This window comes from Dromiciops gliroides, chromosome 2 (genome assembly GCF_019393635.1).
Source record: "Dromiciops gliroides isolate mDroGli1 chromosome 2, mDroGli1.pri, whole genome shotgun sequence".
In the NCBI taxonomy this organism is placed as follows: domain Eukaryota; kingdom Metazoa; phylum Chordata; class Mammalia; order Microbiotheria; family Microbiotheriidae; genus Dromiciops; species Dromiciops gliroides.
The window spans coordinates 176,286,214-176,307,376 of NC_057862.1; the positions used below are offsets into that span (position 1 = coordinate 176,286,214).

At 45.7% G+C, this 21,163-nt stretch overlaps 1 protein-coding gene and 1 long non-coding RNA gene across 7 annotated transcripts in view; one reads left to right on the plus strand and one right to left on the minus strand.

Moving 5' to 3' along the window:
• ACIN1 (apoptotic chromatin condensation inducer 1) overlaps nucleotides 1-20,777 on the plus strand; it is a 40,859-nt gene extending 20,082 nt beyond the window's left edge. Inside the window, exons 5-18 of one of the 6 annotated variants that reach the window (XM_043983799.1) lie at nucleotides 1,202-2,518; nucleotides 3,055-3,282; nucleotides 4,418-4,515; nucleotides 12,578-12,719; nucleotides 16,353-16,395; nucleotides 17,176-17,309; nucleotides 17,402-17,554; nucleotides 17,871-18,012; nucleotides 18,120-18,265; nucleotides 18,366-18,473; nucleotides 18,600-18,707; nucleotides 19,091-19,415; nucleotides 19,537-19,637; nucleotides 19,796-20,777. In XM_043983799.1, the coding sequence (XP_043839734.1) occupies nucleotides 1,202-2,518; nucleotides 3,055-3,282; nucleotides 4,418-4,515; nucleotides 12,578-12,719; nucleotides 16,353-16,395; nucleotides 17,176-17,309; nucleotides 17,402-17,554; nucleotides 17,871-18,012; nucleotides 18,120-18,265; nucleotides 18,366-18,473; nucleotides 18,600-18,707; nucleotides 19,091-19,415; nucleotides 19,537-19,637; nucleotides 19,796-20,122 (3,372 nt within the window). In that variant the 3' untranslated portion in view covers nucleotides 20,123-20,777. Of the gene's footprint in view, nucleotides 1-1,201; nucleotides 2,519-3,054; nucleotides 3,283-4,417; nucleotides 4,516-10,559; nucleotides 10,742-10,904; nucleotides 10,924-11,022; nucleotides 11,088-12,577; nucleotides 12,720-16,352; nucleotides 16,396-17,175; nucleotides 17,310-17,401; nucleotides 17,555-17,870; nucleotides 18,013-18,119; nucleotides 18,266-18,365; nucleotides 18,474-18,599; nucleotides 18,708-19,090; nucleotides 19,416-19,536; nucleotides 19,638-19,795 lie in introns of those variants that run through there. The other 5 variants (XM_043983800.1, XM_043983801.1, XM_043983802.1 and 2 more) reach the window with 5 other exon arrangements.
• Nucleotides 2,718-10,386, minus strand: LOC122740922. The gene is made up of 3 exons (XR_006354792.1): nucleotides 10,256-10,386; nucleotides 3,000-3,171; nucleotides 2,718-2,834 (listed from the first exon to the last, which is right to left on the minus strand). It is a non-coding gene; the product is annotated as an uncharacterized LOC122740922 (long non-coding RNA).
• Nucleotides 20,778-21,163: the final 386 nt, after the last annotated feature.

Consider the following 21,163-nt stretch of genomic DNA (forward strand, 5'->3'; position numbering starts at 1 on the left):
CGGTAAGCAATCAGATATAGATTATATGTGTACAATTATGTAAAACATTACCATATTGGTCATTTTGCATAAGAAAAGTTGAATAAAAGAAAAAAATGAAAGAAAGTGAAAAATAGCATGTTTCAGTCTGTGTTCCATCAATATCAGTTTTTTCTTTGTAGGTGGATAGTATGTTTCATCAATAGTCCTTTGGGATTATCTTGGATCATTGTATTGTTGAGAAGTCTTTCACAGTTCTTTGTCAAACAATAATGCTATCTCTGTGCACAGTGTTCTCTTGGTTCTACTCTCTTCACTATACATCAGTTCATACAAGTCTTTCCAGGCCTTTCTGAAATCATCCTGTCATTTCTTATAGCACAATAATATTTATCACCATCATATACCACAGCTTGTTTAGCCATTCCCCAATTGATGGGCATTCCTTTGATTTCCAATTCTTAGCCACCACAAAAAGAACTGCTATAAATAATTTAAAAATGAAACTGATGTAAAAATAAGATATATAAAATAAAAATTTTTAATTGAGGCCTACTATTTTATCAGTAGGGAGCTCCCAGTGAGGAACTTAATCTTAAGAGACCTACTTTGGGTCACTCAGGTTAAATGACTTGCTCAGGGTCACACAGTTGGTATATTCCAGAAGCAAGACTTAACTTTGAACTTCCTGAGTCAAAGGCTAGCCTCACTATTCACTATTCCAAGCTACCTTTAAATAAAAACAAGACTTTAAAAAAGGAAATTGTTTAGTATTGTCTCACATCTTTCTTTGTTGTTGTTGTTTTGGTTTTGGAGAAGGTTTTTGTTTTTTTTTTGTCACATCTTTCAATGGTATTCAGAGTCATTGAGTTTCTTCCTCCAAGATGTCTTCTTGGATTTCTTTTTTTTTTTCCTCCACTAGATTTATTAGCAGGCAGGTACAGAGCCAGTGTATATGGCTACATGCATTACTATTATTATAATTTTTTTTTTTGGTGAGGCAATGAGGGTTGAGTGACTTGCCCAGGGTCACACAGCTAGTAATTGTTAAGTGTCTGAAGCTGGCTTTGAACTCAGGTTCTTCTGAATCTAGGGCCTCTGTTTTATCTACTGCACCACCTAGCTGCCCCACATCATTATTATTTTTAAACTGAAAGGCATTTTATTTTAAAATTTTAAGTTCCAAATTCTAGCCCTCAGTTATTATTATTTTTAATTTTAGGCAAGAGCAGCCAAACTCTCTGAAAGCAGCCAGGCTGCTGAGGAAGAAGAGGAACGGGAAACACCTTCCAGAAATCTAAGGGCCAGAGCAGATCGAAATGTGAAAACAGAGGAAGAGGAGGAGGAGGAGGAGGAGGAGGAGGAGGAGGAGGAAGAGGAAGAAGAAGACGAAGAAGAGGAGGAGGAGGAGGAAGAGGAAGAAGAGATGCAAAAACCTGTTGAACTGCCAGTTCTGAAACAGTTTCAGGGGGAAAAGGAGGAAACCAGAGCAGCAGTTCAGGAGGTAATGGAGGGGGTAACCAAAAGCACAGGATCCCAGGAACAGGAAGAGCTAGAGGAAGGAGAAAGAACGGCACAAGCCCAGGAGGAAGCTGGAGCTTGTCAGGTAGCCAGATTGCAGCAAGAGAAACGTGTGAAAGCATCAGAAGTTGAAGTGGAGGAAGAGGAGGAGGAAGATGAAGGAGAAAGGGAAGTAAAAACTACAAAATCCCCAGAAGAAAAACAGAAGTCTCCTTCCCCACCTAGGCTGACCGAAGATCTGCTGAAGGTTTCCCTTAGGCCACAACCAGAACAAATTGCCAGTGAGGAAGAGACTCCTCCGCCCCTGCTGACCAAGGAAGCATCTACTCCACCAGTTCCTAGTGAGCCCACCACTGGAGAAGAAACAGAGCTGTTGGAAGGCCCAGCCCCGCCTGACCTTACCCAGAGGTCTCCTCCCTTTGAAGAGGCTGAGGCCAAAGAACTAATATTATCCCCACATACTGCCCAAGTGGTAGGAAGGCTGACTTCCTTGCCAAGCCCTCCAGGCACCAAATCCAAGTCTCCAACAGAGATAGCACAAGAGGGGAATTCCCTTCTTCCAATTGAAACAAGCACAGTGATTGCACCCCCAGCTGAGGAGGCTCTCCAAAGTGAGCCAGCGCATTCTGCCCCATTGATTACTCTAAAAGCTGAGGAATCAAACCTAGTCAAGGTGAATACTGAGGTTCCCTCTGAACAACCATCATCTTTGGTGCAGAAGGAAAGCAAAGGAGACTCCCCCACCCCTCTCCCAAGCCACAGGACAAAACGTTCAGCTGACTCATCACCCTCCAGCCAATCTTCATCTTCTTCCTCCACTTCCCGGTCAAGATCCCGATCGCCAGACAGCTCAGGCTCTAGATCCCGATCACCCCCCAGATCCAAGCAGAGGGACACATCTTGGTCACGCTCTTATTCCAACCCACGTTCAGGAACTAAAGTGGACTCCAGGTCAACATCAGAGTCCAGGTCCCGTTCTCGTTCTCGATCCCGTTCAGCATCAAGCAACAGTAGGAAAGTGAGTATATCAGAATTCAAGGTGTTTTAACTAGCTTCCATTTATATAGCCTTTTACTTCTTATTTTATAACATCTACATCCCAGACTTTAAAGCTTCTCTTTCTCTCAGCTTCCAGCCTATTACTATTTCTTGCTTTGTGTTTTGCTTTAGAATTCAATTTAAATTTCCTGTCCTATAATTTATACCTGGGTAGGTTCCTTTTTCATTCAAAACCCCTGTCTCAAGGGTAGCTGAGGCTGATTCCATCTTCCAGTCTAAGCAAGTTTGAGAATTCTAGATCATTGTTGACTGCTGAATCAAAGAAGTTGATAATTCTGAAAGGAAAAAGAACTAGTTAAAAAGAACTTAAGGTAGTCAGATTAAAAATACACAGACTACCACTGGGAATTGAACTATCTTAATGGTGTAAAACAGGAGAATAAGTTTTGAGGGTCCCTCTATTAATCTGAATAAGTAGGAAGTGGGAAACTAAATAATACCTTATTGTAGCCAAAGACTTGTGTTCTTATGATGTTCCCACTCTGATTTCCTCAGTCTCGGAGCCCTGGAGTTTCCAGGGATAGCAGCACCAGCTACTCTCACACCAAAGATCCCTCTCCTGGGCAGGAGGTTGCGCCTCTCAGCAGTCCGTCAATGCCACAGCAGCAGGTCCTTGAACCAAAAGAGAGGATTACCGTCTCTCCAGCCTTTGGCCCAGTGAGGGGTGTGAGCCAGGCTGAACCAGTTGAGAAGCATAAGACCCAGAGGTTGAAACCAGAGCGGGTAGGCTATGGTACTTCCTTACCAGTGAGCAAGAAATAATTACTACCTCTCTTTTAATTTAACAGTTACATAGTATTTTAGGATTTACAAAGCATTTTCTTTGCAACGTTGTGATACAGGTAGTATGAGTATTATTATCCCTGTTTTTAAAGAGAAGAAAACTGAGCCTAAGAGTTTGTGACTTGCTCAAAACCACACAAATCTTAAATGAAAGAGCTGAGCTTGGATTTGAGCTAATACTCCTCCTCACTCCAAGTTCAGTATTCTTTCTGTATACTATGCTGCCTGTACCTGAACTGAACTAGAGTAGAATGGACCCTCCTATTGAGCTTCTACACCTGAGTCAGAGAGAAAGAATAGGGGGGAAAAGACAGGTTTATTTAGAAAGCCCATGGAGGAAACTAAAGGAAGAACACTTAAGTGTAATTTCAGTGTTATTGAGATATGCTAGGTAGTCATTTAAGTAACTTTAAAGCTGGTTTATATCAGTGGATTGTATTGCTTATCTTTTAGGGCTCAGTCATCTCATATGATAGAATTTCACAAGATAAAAACAATCTGTCCTTCATTCAGCAGAACCCATGGGTTTGTTGCTTTCTTGAGATATGTGTATTATTCTCATATCATGTCTCTGGGTACTGACTGGAATGTAGAAAGGACTTTCTATCAGGGACCAGTTGTGGTCTTTCTTAGGTATATACAGAATTAGTGTCTTTTGGCCCTCTAGCTCACGGAAACCAAACATGCTTTAGTGCCTCATTGTCAAAGTCTTGGCCCCTTCTAAGAGCAAAGTAGCCTCTCCTTTAGAGCAGAAGTGAAAGTCAGAAGTCTGAGCTCTCTGCTCACCTAATAAAAGCCTTCTAATAAGATGCTGCTGTAGAACTTGTCTGATTACCTTTCCTTAAACTGTGTCCAGTCAGTGACCTACTTTTGAAGTGAAGTGATGATAGGATTTAGGATGGCTAGATAGAAATTGAGATACCAGGGCAGAATGTGCTCATCAGATCCCCATAAAAGAATAAGTAAGGAATTCAGATTCAGCAAACTTCTGCTCAGCCCTTAATATGTGGAGAACATTGTGTTATATCTCTAAGCTCTTTGGTACGTTTCTTTTTTTTTTCTTGTTTTTTGATAGGGGAGCCCCAAGAAGTCTGAAGCTGAAGAGGCCACAGAGACCAGAGCAGCAGAGATGCAGCCCTCTCAGCCAGGTCCAGGAAGGATCCAGCACACTGTGTAAGTCACATTGGATTTGAGCCCTTATAAATAACTGGCAGTTTAGGATGTAGTCTTGTTATTCCCCTAGTTCATAAGATTATAGTGTTGGAGGGGACTCTAGATGTCAGCCAGTCCAAAGCCCTTACTTTACAGAAGAGGATATTGAGGACTGTAGTGCTTAAGTTACTTGTCCAAGGTTATAATAGATAGGAAGAGTAAGCTAGGATTTGACCCCCTAGGTTTTTTACTCCAAATCCATATGCTTTTTTCACTGCATCATCTGTACAGGCCAAATTTTATCTGGACATGGTCTAGGGTTTCCTATACTATGCTAGAAGCTACTGCCAGAATTCCCTAAAGACATCTGAGAAATGGTGCTGAGGGCAGGACAGCTGAAGGGATAGATGTCACAACCAGCCATTTTTCTCATGAGTCAGGCATCGGGGAATTGTGCTTCCAAACTCAAGACATAATCAGTCCTGTTAAGCTTATGAAGTAAAGTAAAATGAGATAGTATCTATATTAAGCCCAAAATTTATTTCTGGGACCTTAAGTTCCCTTATTACTCTTGGGAATGATTTCATAGATGTTAACTGGCAAGTGTGATGCTGAAGACTAGCTTTTGGGAACCATAATTAACATTTTTATTATATTAAGCACTAGTTAGAGTTCATTGACAGGGGCTTCTGTCTTATTCTGAAGTTGTGGAAAACTTAGGGGATTTCAGGGTTGGAAGGGGGACCTGTTCTTTTTTGCTATATTATTTACTGGTCAGACCACAACTAGAATATTGGGTGTCCCATTTTAGGAAAGACATTGACAAACTGAAGCATGTCCAGAAGAGGATAAGATGAAAGAACTGGGGATATGTAGCCCAAAGAAATAAGGACTGGGGCACTGGGGAAGGGATCAGGTCTTCAGATATTACAAGAAGCATTCATGAGGAAAGAGAATGGGCTTGTTCTGCTGATATCCAGACATCAGAACTAGAAGGCAGAAATTTCAGAGAAGCAGAAAGAAAAAAAATTCCTAACATTTGTAGTTGCAGTAGGTTCTTTTGGGGAGGTAATGGGTTCACTCTCATTGGAGATTTTCAGGCACAGTCTAGATGATGACTTGTTAGGGATGTCATAGAGAAGGCACCTATTCAGGTGCAAGTTAGATCAACTGGCTGTCAATATACCTTTTATTTTTTTGGTAAGGCAATTGGGGTTAAGTGACTTGTCCAGTGTCACACAGCTAGTAAGTGCTTAGTGTCTGCAGCTGGATTTGAACTCAGGTCCTCCTGAATCCAGGGCTGGTGCTCTATCCACTGTGCTACCTAGCTGCTCCACCAATATACCTTTAACCTGAGATCTAGTGACCTTAAAGCCATTTGTTTGGTCTTATCCTGCATTTCTGGGTTTCATTAAAATAGTTGGGATATGAAAGGAGACTCAGGATTTCCATTGAAGATGTAGCAGCCACTTAGAACAAAATCCACCTGGCTTAAAAGTCATAATACCAGGATGAAGCATGGTGGAAATAAGTTACTCAGCTATGAAGACTGCAATGTCTGAAGAAGAACTTTTTTCAAACTTAATTTCCAAGTTATTTGAAATTAACATTCTGATTTCTCCCTAGGTCTATAGTAGTCAAATAACTTATTTCTGAAAACCCTAAAATATTTTTTTTGCCTTTGATTGGGGATAGATGTATGACTTTACTTCATTTTCAAATGATTTTAGCAGGTTTGCATTCCATATAGTTCTTGTCTTTGGATAAGCCGCTATATTAATGTTAATCACTGCCATTATCATGCTATGTTGTATCTACTGCCACCATGTGGTTATTACATTTTATTTTTAAAACAGGGTTGGCACCACTTCCTTTGGAGATGTTTGTTTTTCCTTCTTGAAATGGGAGCATTATTCTCTGGAAAAGAGTTTTTTTCTTCTAGGAACATAAAGTGACAACCCACCGGATCCTGGAAGGTGGCTCCAGCTTACATCTCCAGTCAGGATATGGGGTTCCCTCCTGTGTTTATCATTATCAGCCTGAGGTACCCCATAGAGGGGTACAGCTTATTATTTGTATAACTGCAACTTTGAAGTGCGTATTTATAAGTCTGCTGTTGGTGGGCCTAGAAAACTGTTTCCTGTGTTTGTTGAGAAGGAGATGATTTTTAGAATCCCAGATCTTGTCCCAGAAAGATACTCTGTACTATGGTGAGGCAGGCAACTGTCACTTTGGTTTTTTCCCTTTACAGTAGCAAGCCTCAAACAGAGCTTTGAGTCAGTTCTGGATTTTTTTCCCCCTCAAGTAAAAGTGACTTTGACTTTTTAATTCTACAAGTGGAGTAGTCAAATCAGTGTGGCTTTGATGGGTTGAGGGAAGATAAAGGGTACAGCCTGTTTTCCCTTTGGGCAAAGAGTGTGCTTGTCCATTGTTATCTAGATAAGCTGTGGTGATGTGGTTATATAACTACCATATATAGTAGTTTGGAGCACAGATGCAACACAAACTTGAGGGCAAGCACACCAAATGCCTACTTCCTTACCTGTGCTCACCAGATGGTCTATCCGGCTCTCTAACAAAAAGACTCAAACTAAAGGCCTAAACACACTATGTTGGCTTTGGATTCAGTAAACCAATACCGCAGGTTTTGCCTACATCTCTGGAGGATCTACTTTAAAGAAGTACAGCACTTTCTGGGAGTTCCTGGGCCTTTGATTCAACCAGTGTCCTCCTGGAACCCTGACCAATTTTGGGGTGGGGGGGGTCAACAATATTAAATGAAAATGGCCTTATTCTTCCATGACTCACCTTCAGTTTTCCTGTCCCATCTAAGCAAGTTAAGGAGTTTCAGAAATGGAGGCAAACTGTGCTACTTCTTTAAAACGTTAGAAAAACCAGTTGTCCTTCAAAAACCCTTCACTTCCTTGAGAGGAGCTGGCTTTCACTATGGTTGCTATGTTGACTTTTGGCTACCTTTTATTCAGTTAGGCCAGGCCTTTGATTGGGAATGAGGATTCTCATGGATGCATCAAGAGCAGGAGTCTCAAATCCTAATCCAGCTGAGCCCTTTTCCAAAGTCCAGTCTCTGCTTGCTATAGATGAAAAAAAATGTTCCTCTGCAACAGAAAATAATGGTCCTGTATCATTGTAAATGTAGGGAAACATTCCAGTCTGAATCTTGAGTGTGTAGCTACTTCTTACTTTCTAAACTTATCAGTTGATCTCTGTCTGAAGATTTTAAAGTACAGCCTTTCTTCATTTATGAACCCAGCAGGCAGTACACTTTTAGTGTAGTTACCTAGCATTGTGCAGATCCACATCATCCCATCACATGTGTGAGAAGAAGGGAATAATTTTTTTAAAGGGAACACCTCACAGAGTAATCTACCCTCCCCAAGGGACTTGGGCCCCCATTACCATGAATGATAGATACTGGAAAGGTAGAATTTGTATAATGAATGAAAAAGGGGCAGTGAAAATCACACATGCCCTAAATAGGGATCATATTGTCAAGGGAGAGAATTAAGTCATTTATTGCCCTAAAAGCTGTTGCTCTATTTGAACTTTGTGTGTAGAATATTAATTTTAGGGTTTGAAAGCACAATAGTTAATCCAGGATCCTTATTAACAAACCTCAGGGTTTCTCATGTCTTTCCACAACAGTTCTTTTCAGCTCCCTGTGAATTGTCTGGAATAACTTTGAGGTTTGAGTTCAAACATATGTGTGTGCAGTAATTTGTTTTTCCATTAGCTAGTCTGAACTTCACTCCTATTTACATTTCTTTCATTTGGGTTTGAACTCTAACATGAATTTCTCACTTCCAGGTTACACTGTGCCTTTCAGTTTGGGCTCCATCATACTATACTGCTTGCTTGGTAGTGGGTAGAAATATGTAAAGGGAAGTTTTCACACATTTTTAAGCTTATTAGGGATATTTGTACATGAATTCAAAACGTGTCTTTTTGTCTTAACATGGCAAAAACCCACTGAGTGGTGCAGCAAAGCCTCACTAAAACAATCTTAAAACTAAGGTTATGAGGGGTTACAAGCCACCATCTCCCTTTTCAGGTACTTTGAAAGACTCAACTTTTGTTTCTGTTTTCTCCTCATGAGGGCTTTGATCTCTTACACATTCACAGAATTGATTTTGATAGGATAATCTGGGCATATGAAAGACACAAACCTGCTGTATTTTGAGAAGGGATGGAGGGATGGTAAGAATTTCCAGTCCTGAGGACAAAGAAGGGCATCGTGGTAATCTCACACTTTAACACAGAATTCTTCCTTAAAGGAAGCTTCTTCTGGGGAGGGATATTAACAGGTGGAAAGTACCTCAGGACAGCAGATGCTTATCTCAGCCCAGCTGAAATTGGAAGGTGTTGGAAGGTAATGATTTACATGGCTATTCTGCACAGAATATTTTTAGGGGAATCCCTTGTGCACCTGAGATTGGATTCAACAAGTATTTATTAAGTATCCACTTTATACCTGGAATGGCACCTTTGAAACCACCAATCACCCCATAAGCCTAACATCAGAGAAAGAACACTCCAACCTATAGCGTATCCCCAAAATAACTTGAATCATTTCAAATAAGAGCTATTATTAAATATTCACATGTTCATGTACTAATGCTAGCTAAGGGAAAACAAAACATTTAAACCTGATTTAGGAAATCATCCAGGTGAGGTAAAAGGGGCAACAATCAGATTGGCTTTTGAGATTTGGAGACCACTAAAGGAAAGGAAACTAGAAAGGAAGGATTTGCAGTCTTCAGCAACTTCCCACCTTGTAGGCTAGCGTGCCTTTCAGTAGCAAGAAGGAAACTTCATTTCTGAGATTAAAAGATCAGTTTTTGAAAAAGAGATGCTGGATTTAGGATTACACTCTTAGAAGGACATCTTCAGGCAAACAAATATTTATTGAATGCCTCCTGTGCTGCATTTTGTCTCAGTCAAAAACAGCTGTGCTTCACACTAAGCCATTGTTATGGTGATAATGATTCTGCTTGACTTTCTCCACTGAAGTTCAGGCCTCTCCTCTCCTGCCCAGCATATGCCCTTCTTCTGCCTCATCCTTTTAGGCCCAAGTCTTCTCGCTTCATTTCATTCCTGGGCCCCTCCTAGACACCATAGATCATTAGAGCTGGAAAGGGCCTTCCAAATGATCTATCCCAGTACCCTCATATTGCAAATGAAGACAATGGGCCCTGACCAGTAAAGGAACTTGGCTAAGGTCACCCAAATTAGTTGTAGAACTGGGACTAGAAGCCACAGCGTCTGACCCCTAGGTCATATTGCTCTCTTCAGAAATTGAGAGCAGCAGCTCTCAATTGAGCCACTGTCACTTAAAGACTGGCTCAGCCTTTTTTTTTCTTTGCTTAAGGTTCTACCCTGAGGCAAAGACGACATTATTAAAGCCTACCAAAGAAAGTTGTTTGTTATCTCTTTAGAGACTCCTATCTCTTTTCTTTCCCTTCTCACTTTCTAGTAACCAGCTGTCCCTGAGAAAAGGGGTGGTGGGGAGTAACACATGGTCCTTACAGCTGCAAAGCTGTCCTGTTCCCATGGTGACCCAGTAGCACTGTCAATTAACACACAGCCCCCCCCCCCCCCCCAGGATTCAGACTGGCTGATCTGGTTTCATGTTCCACGCCTGGGGGTGTGGGGGAGGGGGGGGAGTCTCCCCTGTACCCTGTCTGTCTGTATCTGCTTCATCCCTGGCTTTGTTACCTTGTTCTCGTTCATCCATCTCTCTTACCCAATTGCTTCTCTTCCTCATCCTCTGGAAGCTTCCAAGTAAAGTAAGCAGCTGTAACTTTGAATCTTTGCCCCGCCCTCGGCCTGTCTCCTGGGAGGACTAGGAGAGAGCAGCCTCCCCCTGGGGTCGGCCCCCAGTAGCAGTTGTAACCTGAGCGAGCACAGAAGGGGGAAAGGCCAGGCCTGTGGAGCCAGCACTGAGCGAGCTCCCTGTGGCCTGCTTTGCCAAAGGAGAACAGCCTCGCCTGCTCGCTCACCGCCCACCCCCTCCCTCCCTCCCTTCTCTGCTTTCCCCTCCCCTGCTGCAGCAGGGCCCTCCCCTCTCTGCACACACAGGCTGCTGGGTAAGTGGCAAGATGGCTCCCCTGCATGTCTCCGGCTGATCGCTGCCGCTCTTCCAATACAATAGAGCCAGCCACTACTAGCAGCCTGGCCCTCCTCCTCCTCCTCCTCCAGAGAGACTGGCCCAACCAACCCGGGGTTTGCCGTGAGGACTTAACGCTTATCTCTTAAACGCCAGATATATTATTTCAATCTCCCCTCACCACCACCACCTCCCCTTCCATTTACCTTTTTTTTTTTTTTTGGATCCCCAGTTGCTGCATCTCTTGATTTTCTCTCTCTGGATCTGGGGCCGGGAGGAGGTGGTGGGAGCTGGGCACAAGGAAGGTGATTCTGGTTTTTGGTGGTTTTTTTGGTTTGTTTTTGTTTTTTAATTTAATTTTTTAGGATTTTTTTGTTTGGTTTTTGTTATTTCTTCCATTCCAGAAGGGGATAAACAGCACTTCCAGGGGGAGAAAAAAAAAAAGCATGTTATCAGAAAGCAAAGAAGGGTGAGATCTTCACATTTCCATGTCTCTCCTCCCTTTCCCATCTGTGCCTCCTCTCCTCATTTCTTTTCTCTTGTTCCCTGTGGCCTTCATTTCTCCTTTTGTTTTTTTAATTGTTTTTAGACATCCTGCTTTTCTCCTCTTTGTCTTTCCAGCCTAATACCAATCAGGCCCCTTCCATCTGTGTGGGGGATAGGCATTTTTCAGGCTTGCCCGTGCTTTAGATTTAGGCAGTTAAATCCTGTGTGTTTCTGTTGAGGCCTGCTAGCTGGGGGCACAGTATAAATTTTCCCCTCCCCCCCAAACAGCCTTCTCAGTCTGCTCTCTGGAGGCTCTCTGACCTCTGAGTGTCAGCCTATCTGGGCTGCTGGATTTCCTGGTGGTTATTATCACGCCCAGGAGGCTTGGTTTCTCCTCCAGAGAATTAGGCCCCTGGTCATCTTGATTTGATTTTTTCTTTAAGCATGTGGGGGATGGGGTGGGAACTAAAAATGATTGGGAGGTAGTTTATTCAAAGATGGATCTCTGGAATTATTCGCGTGGGAATGGGGGTGGGGTGGGGTGCAGTTTGTATAATCCAAAATGAGAGAGTGAGTTTAATACTTCTGATAAAAGGGGAGAGTTATTCAAAGGATTGAGGGTATCTGAGGGAAGTGGTGGGTGTGTTCTGACTGGGTGGTTAAGTCTTTAATTCTATGAAAGTAAGAATGGGATACTGGGAAAAGCAGGGTCAGCTGAATATCAGAGTGGCCTCTGTACCTTGTTGGTAAAAAGGATATGACTCCACCTTAAGTTCTGCAGTTGGGGGTGGGGGCAGCTTATGAAGTCAGACCCTTCGCTGGTAAGGTGTCCCTTTGCTTTTTTCCCTCCATTCCTGGTATCTCCAGGTTAGATGAGTGAATAAACTGTAGGTAGCTACTTCAGCTTTTGGACAGGCCACTAGGATCAGTGGCAACAGCTATGAATAGACTTTACCATCTTTTTAGGGAAAGGGCCCCTACACAGTGCCTTGCACATAGTAGGCGCTTAATAAGTGTTAACTGATGGGGGGGGGGGTACCAGTTTGGGTAGAGTTACCTCTGAGGGAATAGTTGAAGACAGAAATAAGAATAAAGATTTGTAGTGAGCTTTGGTCAGTGCTGTTGGACTGTCTCACAGATAGTATAGCCTCAACACCCCACCCCCATCACAGCCTTGTCCCAACTTGGAAGGATATGGTTCCTGTGACCAGTGCTAATTCTCTCTTCATCCTTAGGTAAAAGAAACCTTTTCCCTTCAACTTGGGTTAAGCCTCAAGGCCAAAGAATTGGGGTAGTCAGCAAGGGCTAAACACCCGTGATAGGGAAAGCATCACACCGCCCCCCCCATCCCCATCCCCAGTGACAAAGCATGGGGGTTTCCTGACTCACGAGCTAACATCTTTCTCTGTTCCCCTTGGTTCTTTCCTGCCCTTCCTTTCCTACCCTCCCTCCCCCTCCCCCCCATATTGTCAGCGAGGAGAAGGAGGAAGTGACCATGGAGACAGCTGAAAACAGGCCTGAGAATGAGGTGCCTGAGCCCCCCATGCCCATTGCAGATGCAGCAAGCAGCGAAGAGCGCCCTGAGGGCACTGCAGAGGATGAGGAGAAGAAAGAGGTAAATTTCAAAGCCACCTACTGGTGAGGGTGGGGGACAACCCTAGGGGAAAGGGTAGGCCACTCTGGTGACCCCCTTTGAACAGTGGGATAAGTTCAGAATGAAGGGACAAGGCAGATCTTTGCTCAGCAGAGATCAGACAGGGACCTTGATCAGTGTAGGGCCAGAGAGAGAATTTGCTGGTTTAGCAAGGGATACCTCTTGTATTGGGAACAGGGCTTATTGTTAAGGAAGGTTATCCTGGGCCTCTTCAGTTTCATATTTATCAATTGGAGACTGAATTAAGGGGGACTTTTTCCTGCTTTTTCCTTTCTCCCTGACTTCTAGAACATCAGCTCTTAGTCTCAGCTGTCCTTTTGTCTTGGGGCTGCCTGGTTATGTCGTGGTAAGCTCACACTTAGGGACAAGAGTTTTGTTTTCCTCCTTAAATGGTTTTTCCAAACTCAGCTCAGTTTTTGTTGCTATCATTTTCAGTCTCTTCGGGATAGTCACCTTCTTGCTTTCCCTCCTTTTTATCTTGTTAGAAAGCATTGCCCCCTAGTGGGGCTTATAGGATTTTTCACCACAGACTAACCATGCTGAGGAAATTTGAGTTTCCTATCTGCCCCCCAGTGGTCCCATTGCTAAGATGTATAGAAGTGTACTCATGGTGATTCTTTCTCTATTTTTATCCATGGAGATCCTTTCTATTTTCTTCCATTCATATTCATTCATGCCATGCATCCAGTTCAAGGGCTGCCCCAATCCAAGCCAGCAAAATCTCTGTGGCTATTGTAGTGATAGAGAAAGTCTTAGCTGGGTTTGGGAGCTGGGGGCACAGGGTGGGTGGGACTGTTGTGTGTGTAGCCTTTCTCTGGTGTGTGTTGCGGGGGTGGGGGCCGGTGAAAGTGATTTGATGTGCAGAATATTATTTATTACAAGGTCCTTCTTCCCCGTAAAACTTTGTCCAAGTACCTCATGTACGGTAATCCGCCCGTAAAATATAACCCTGCCCAACTGGCCAATTGCTGCTGCTGCCTCCTCTGGACCCACCCGCTGCTACTGAGCTGCCCAGTAAGAGCCGAGTCTGCTATCCTGGTGCCTCGGCCACAAGGGGGGTTGTTGTATGTGGGCTCCTGGGGGGGGCCCCCACACCTGCCTCCCTGCCCTGTCTACAGCAGGGGGCCAGAAGAGTACTGTTCAGGAGAGACTTGCATACATCTGGAAAGGGGCGGACTGGTGCCATTTCCCTCCTTGGGATGCCTCGAGAAGAACTTTGGTCAGTGCTGGGGCCCCCGTCCATATGCCTCTGCTGGGGGCTTCCTTGTTCTCTACAGACTGTTGGATTCCCTTTCTAGGGCAACAAAACCTCCCTAAAGAGCCATGTGTGGGCATGGCAGCAGGCTATAAGATAACCAAAGTGGGGCCCTCAAAATAAGCTTCAACAACTGAGGATCCTGCAGAAGGTCAAAGGTCTAAGCCCCAGGGACTTAATGCTGGTGACATCCCAGTCTACTACATCACTGCTCACTCATCAGATGGACTCTCCTCTGGTCCCTGGCTACACATGGTGGAGGGTAGTATGCTGGCAGCTCTTACCACTACTTCTCCATCCTTGGAGGCAGGGGCCTGGACCCATCCGTCCACCAGACTGGAGCCACTGTCCCAGCTGGAGCTCTCTGAGGCAAAGCCACACACACTGAGAAGAAAAGCAGCCTGGCCTTACAGTTGCCATTCTTCACCTGGAATGTCTACCCACCATTCCAGGGGCACCTTCATCTGAGGCGCCATAGCCACATCTGATCAAAGGCCGCCCCACCTAGTTGCAGGCAGAGGAAAAAGGGACCCTGGAATCATCCATCACCTGGATTGCAAATGTTGAGTGTTGGTATTGCTGCAGTTTGCCACTGGTGGACATGGGGGCCATGCCTGCCTCTTATAATCCAGGGCATGAGCCACCTCCTCATCAGGGACTACAAGATGGTGCCCATACAGGGCTGGGACTGGTGTCTCTCCCCTCATTTCCCCCCTCTGCCCCTCGCTGAGCCCGGGCACCACCATTGAACTGTCTGACATCTTGGAGACTGGGCACTGCCCCCCCCAATTTTTCCCCTTGCCCCCCCTTCGCCCCCCCGGGAGGACTGTGGCTCTGCCGCCGACCACCACGCCGTGCACTCACCTTTTTTGCCAACCCAACCCCCCACCAATTGCACAGCGCCTAGCAGGGAGGGCTCATTCTGATTGGACCGGCGGTTGACTAGATACAGTACACAGTGAGGTGCGATTGGCTGAACTGAAGATCCCAGGTGTGAGATGGTACCTGGAACATTTGTCATATTCCTAATTTATTTATTTTCTTCTTTTTTTTTCTTTTTCCCCCCAAAAATCTTTATTTTATTTTTCCCCTTTTTTCTTTAATTTTCTGATTTCTTTATTGATTTTATTTATTTGGTTCATGTTTTTCCTGTTTTAATTAAGACTTTTTTTTTTTCTCACTAACTTTCCCGTCGAGAGCGGCCCGGCTGGGGTCAGGCTGGCCCTTAACGGAGACCAAGGAGACTTGGTTAGATGACAGAAGCAGGGTTGGGGAGGGAGATGGAAAGAAGAGATTTTGTCAAGAGTCCTGCTCTACCCTTTAGAAGGGTGGCCTTAGTTTTTCCAGAAATAAGCATGCAAATATAAAGGTTCTTCATTCTGTCCCCTTTTCTTATCCTTTCCCTTCTGCTCTGTTCATAGTCCCTTTCCTTTGGGAAGAGGAAGGGAGTTGTCTCAAAGCCACCTTCTAGTCCTCAGCTAAAGCCCATAAGGCATGAGTCCTGGTTGGAGAAGGAATGGTAAGTCCCTCATGAAGCCAAGTAAGATGCCTAAGGAGGTCTAAGAATACAACAGGTGAAAAAGGCTGTCCCTTTCAAAACCTTTCTACCATTGTTACTTGTAAGTTCAGATGGCATTGAGCTCACTCTCCTCCAGTCAAGTTGGTCTGGGACTGCCTTCCTCCAAAAGATATAGGATGATAGGTAGCAGAAAAGTCTAGCCCTCTAAAGTACAAAAGCATCTTGCAAATGGGACACAAGACAAGCAAAATAGCTTAGACTTCAGGGATCAAAGTCATTTTCACTGCTAAAGTGGTTGGTCTTTGAAGGGAGGAAAATGAAGATCCTTGAGGCCTTTCCCGTGCCAAAGTTGGCTTTCTTTGTTCCTTCATTTTTAACCTGAGTTAATAGGGAGCAAGGAGGACTGCATCAGCCAACTCTGGGCAGTAGAGGCAGTGGCCTCAGAATCTGGGCCAGGTATGTCTCAACCTAGAAGGACTATGAAGGGGGCATGGCAACATCTTTGAAGAGCGGGGGAGGCTACTGCACCCTAAAAGTCTTCTTTTCAACTTATTTCTGGTAAAGCTAATATGCAGGCATGGTGTGGACTGGACGGACCTTTCCCCGATGTGACGTTTGGTTTTGTTTTTTTCTCTAACTTGCATCGGTTCCGCTTCCGTTTTTGCCGTTTGCCGCTTCTGTTTTGGTCTCTCTGTCTGTCTCTGTCTCTTTTACTCTGTGTCTCTGGAGCCTGTGCTGAAACTACCCTCATCTAACCTCCTTCCCCCCTCTCTGTGGGGTGTGTCTCTTTCTCTTTTTTCCCCTTCTCTTCTCTATACAGAGCTCGATGCCCAAATCCTTCAAGAGGAAGATCTCCGTTGTCTGTAAGTCCAGACTTAAATCACTGGTATTTAGGGATCCCATAGCAATCAGAGTCTTTGATGGAACAAATGTACTTTTTATTGCTCTACATCTTTGTCCCCCAGGAGCATAGGTTTTTGTCATTTCTCTGGTTCCATTGAGCTCCTTACGCTTATGCCAGTTTCCTAGTAATAGGAAGGCTTACCTTTTCCTCATCAGAAATACACAATGAGGGGTTTCATACCCTGCTGTCCATTTATTCTCTTTCCCTTGTTCTTTGCGGTGCTAGAACCTAAAACCTAAAGAGAGAGGCCTATCCCTTCAAGCACCTAAGTTGCTAGAGCCAGAGAACAGGAATAAAGACCCTCTTGTCTCACAGAGGAGTTTCTTCCATCCTGCTAGAGAGTGTTTGATAAAAAGCAGTTTACAAAAAATTCTGGGCCCCAGTACAAACACACATCTCTTGCCCCCTTACTTCCCCACAATTTAAAATGCCATTTCTACCTCCAATTGAAAAGCTACATTTCTTAAGGGGCTTTCCTTTTCACACAGCCCCCACCAAGCAAATTGTGATTTGCTGTCTTTAAGTACAGGTAGGGAGTTTCTTTCGATCAGGAAGTAGTTCCACTTCTCTTCTTGTTGTTTTCTCCAAATCCCTAAGGTTACTTGCCTTAGTTTAAAATGTTAACAATTTGGATTGGTGGATAGATGACCCAAGTTAAATGTTGGTCAGTGGGGTTACAGAGGGAACAAATAGAGCATCCCTGGCCATTTCACAATTGAGCCTTGTTTCTTGGGGGTAGCGGCTACCAAAGGGGTACCATCTGGAAACAGCGACACAGAAGGAGGCCAGCCAGGACGGAAACGGCGTTGGGGCGCTAGCACGGCCACCACACAGAAGAAGCCCTCCATCAGTATCACCACTGAGTCTCTCAAGGTGAGGTGGGAAAAGCCTGAGGGGTGGGATGTGGGGAGGTGGGAGTAGACGTGGGCCCAGTGTAACGGGGTGGGGGGGTATCTGTGTCCCAGAGCCTTATCCCCGACATCAAACCCCTGGCGGGGCAGGAAGCCATTGTGGATCTGCATGCTGATGACTCGAGGATCTCTGAAGATGAGACAGAGCGTAATGGTGAGGATGGAACCCACGACAAGGGGCTGAAGATATGCCGGACTGTCACTCAGGTAAAAGGTTTGGTATGCTGAGGAGCCAGCTTATGGAGAGGCTCTCTCTATTTGGAAGTGGCTGGGAACAGGGTGGCTGTTGAGGTAGGAGTCAGAGTGTGGACTGTCTCTCCTTTTCCATTGATCCAGTATCTCATTACAAATCAGAGACTCATGTATTTGTACCCAGTATTGAGAATATGTTACAGATGACATGCCTTGTAACATTTCCAGCATTTTAGAAAGAGCTTCTGAGATCTACTGTCATGGACATGACATGCTTGTTAGGGGGTGCCTCAGAGCCGCTGCTGTTCCCTCACCTGTCCCCTTTCTATAGGTGGTACCAGCAGAGGGCCAAGAAAATGGGCAGCGTGAAGAAGAGGAGGAAGAAAAAGAGCCCGAAGTTGAGCCCCCTGAAGCCCCCCAGGTTTCTGTAGAAGTTGCCTTGCCTCCACCTGTGGAGCATGAAGTGAAAAAAGGTGAGTAACAAGACAATGAAAGGACAACAGGGTTGTACTTACTGGAGAAGGTAATAGTCCTGCAATTACGCCCTGCTGACAAGCATTCCTGCGTTTTGGTTTTGCAGTGACCCTGGGAGACACTCTGACCCGACGGTCAATCAGCCAGCAGAAGTCTGGTGTGTCTATTACAATTGATGATCCTGTTCGTACAGCCCAGGTGCCCTCTCCACCTCGGGGCAAGATCAATAACATTGTCCATATCTCCAATTTGGTAAGTAGTTTCCATCCAGGGCATTGAGAAACCTTAGGAATGACTACCTTTCTAGCCTTCTCTCCTTTTGTGGCTTTTGACATTGCGTTTTCATCGGCAGGTTCGTCCCTTTACCTTAGGCCAGTTGAAGGAGTTGCTGGGTCGTACAGGGACCCTGGTGGAAGAAGCCTTCTGGATAGATAAAATCAAGTCCCATTGCTATGTCACGGTGAGGAGAAGGAACTGTTTTCTGTGTGGGGCCGTTGAGGTCCTTTGGAGGCTGGTCTTGGGACATGGTAGGATGATGACTAAATTGAAGCATATATAAGTGATCTTTTTTCTGGTCTTTCACCAGTATTCAACAGTAGAGGAAGCTGTTGCCACTCGAACAGCTCTGCACGGAGTCAAGTGGCCCCAATCCAATCCCAAATTCCTGTGTGCTGACTATGCAGAGCAGGATGAGGTATGAGACCTAGAAAGAAAGAGGTAGAAAAGAGGTGGGCATCTTATCTTTCCATATTCTAACCAAGATAAGGCAGCCTTTCTAAGGATCCAGAGTACCAGAGTCCTTTCATTAAGGATTTTCCCTAACAACTTGGCCAGGGTCTTTACAGGAAAAGATTTCTTTTCAGTGCCCACTGCCCTTTCCAAAATTGAACTTGTAACATTGCTTAAGAAATGCCACTGATTACTAGCTGTGTGACTCTGGGCAAGTCACTTAACCCCAATTGCCTCCCCCCAAAAAAAAAAGAAAAAGAAAAAAGAAATGCCACTGAGATTTACCTGAGCCAATCCATCAAGAATGTTTTAATTCGTTATTCACTATTTGCCCTTATTTACCCACAGCTGGATTTTCACCGAGGCCTCTTACCAGACCGACCCTCCGAGCCTAAAGCTGAGGAGCAGGGAGGCCCACGGCCCCTGCACCCTCCGCCCCCGCCCCCCGCCCAGCCACCTCATCATCCAAGGGCAGAGCAGAGGGAGCAGGAGCGGGCAGTGCGGGAGCAGTGGGCAGAGCGGGAACGAGAGATGGAGAGACGGGAGCGTACTCGCTCAGAACGGGAGTGGGACCGGGACAAGGTTCGTGAGGGGCCCCGTTCCCGATCTCGCTCCCGTGACCGCCGCCGCAAGGAACGAGCCAAGTCCAAAGAGAAGAAGAGTGAAAAGAAAGGTATTGATTGGGCTACAAGTAGCTTTCCCCATCCCTGGCTCCTGGACTGTGACCGGTATACCCACTAATCGGCTGGGATAGCCAGGCACACTTGGAACCTAACCACTCACTGTCTTCACAGAAAAAGCCCAGGAGGAACCACCTGCCAAGTTGCTGGATGACTTGTTCCGTAAGACCAAGGCAGCACCCTGCATCTACTGGCTTCCTCTGACTGACTGCCAGGTGAGCTTTCTCTTATATAGACTGGAGACAACCCAAGGGCTCTGGATAAGGGAGGTGACAGCTACAGAGTTGGCAGGGTTACAGGAGTGGGGCAAAGTGACTCTGTTAAAAGAGAAGCACAGGCAGCAGACATCCTGACTCCCCTGCTTGGCCTGCAGATTGTTCAGAAGGAGGCCGAGCGGGCTGAAAGGGCCAAGGAGCGTGAGAAACGACGAAAAGAGCAAGAAGAAGAAGAACAGAAAGAACGAGAGAAGGAGGCCGAGCGAGAGAGGAGCCGGCAGCTAGAGAGGGAGAAACGTCGAGAGCACAGCCGAGAGAGGGAGAGAGAGCGGGAACGGGAGAGGGACCGGGGGGATCGGGATCGGGATCGGGATCGGGAACGGGAACGGGAACGGGGCCGTGAGAGGGATCGTCGGGACACCAAGCGGCACAGTCGAAGCCGGAGCCGCAGCACCCCAGTGCGCGACAGGGGTGGGCGCCGCTAGCTGGAACCCCCCACCCTAAGGAAAGCCTCAGGCATCAGCCACCCTGCTGGTGGGGGGTAAGAGCCACAAAGGGGTGGGCACTCTGCCACCACCTTGACCCCTGAGGGTACTGCACAGAATTGACTGTGCTGAAGTGTGTCCCTCTTTTTGTTCACAGAACTCAGGGGGAGAAGTGGCTGTGTGCTGCCCCATGTGCCCTTCAACCGTTTCCCCAAACCCCATTTCTGGATCTGTGTAGGGCTAAGACCCATTCTGGGGGGAGGGGGGAGGTTAATCTTAAAAGATGGGAAGCAGCCAGGGGACTCGGCATCCTCCACATCTCCCTCATCTCTATCTTCCATCTTTTCATCTTTCATTTTCCCTCTAACTTGTTCCCCCATCACTCCCTTTGCCTCTCCTCTCCACTAAGGGGATCTCACCTTCTCCCCTCAGGAGTAGCTGGGGTCAGGACTGGGGCACCTATGAGCTGAATCAGCATCTCTCCTCCCGAGTCCCCAGGCCCCTGCAGTTCCTGAAGTCCTTAGCCTCCACCTGGCCCACAAGTTCCACTTTATATCCACCTTTTCCTTCTGTTCAATTTTTATTTTTATTTTTTTTATTATTAAATGATGTGGTCTATGGAAAAAATAAAAATCTGACTTAGTTTTACCTATGATTGTGCAGTTGGGTTTCCTTGGGAGCAAATTGCTTAGGAGTAGGAGAGGGTGGATTAGGGCTCAGCTTCCTGGCCTCCGTAGACTTCTTAGCTGGAAGGTCTGAATGCACTACATTTAGGTAGCAGGGTCACTACCTAGAGACCAGACTCTTGTCTTAAACCCCTCAACTCTTGCAGGCGGCATAAAGTTTGCACCAGTGTAGAAGTACTTGGTCCTATTTTCCTCCACCTGAAGAGGACCGGTGAAGGGTCTTTGGGGAATTGGGAGGGAGGCACGCTGACACCCCGGTTCCCACTGAGATGCAGCTGGAGGAGTGGGGAGTGTTATGGCCAGAAAGCCCCTTTCCCATCACAGTAGCCTTGCACATGGTGGTGGTGTCTTCATC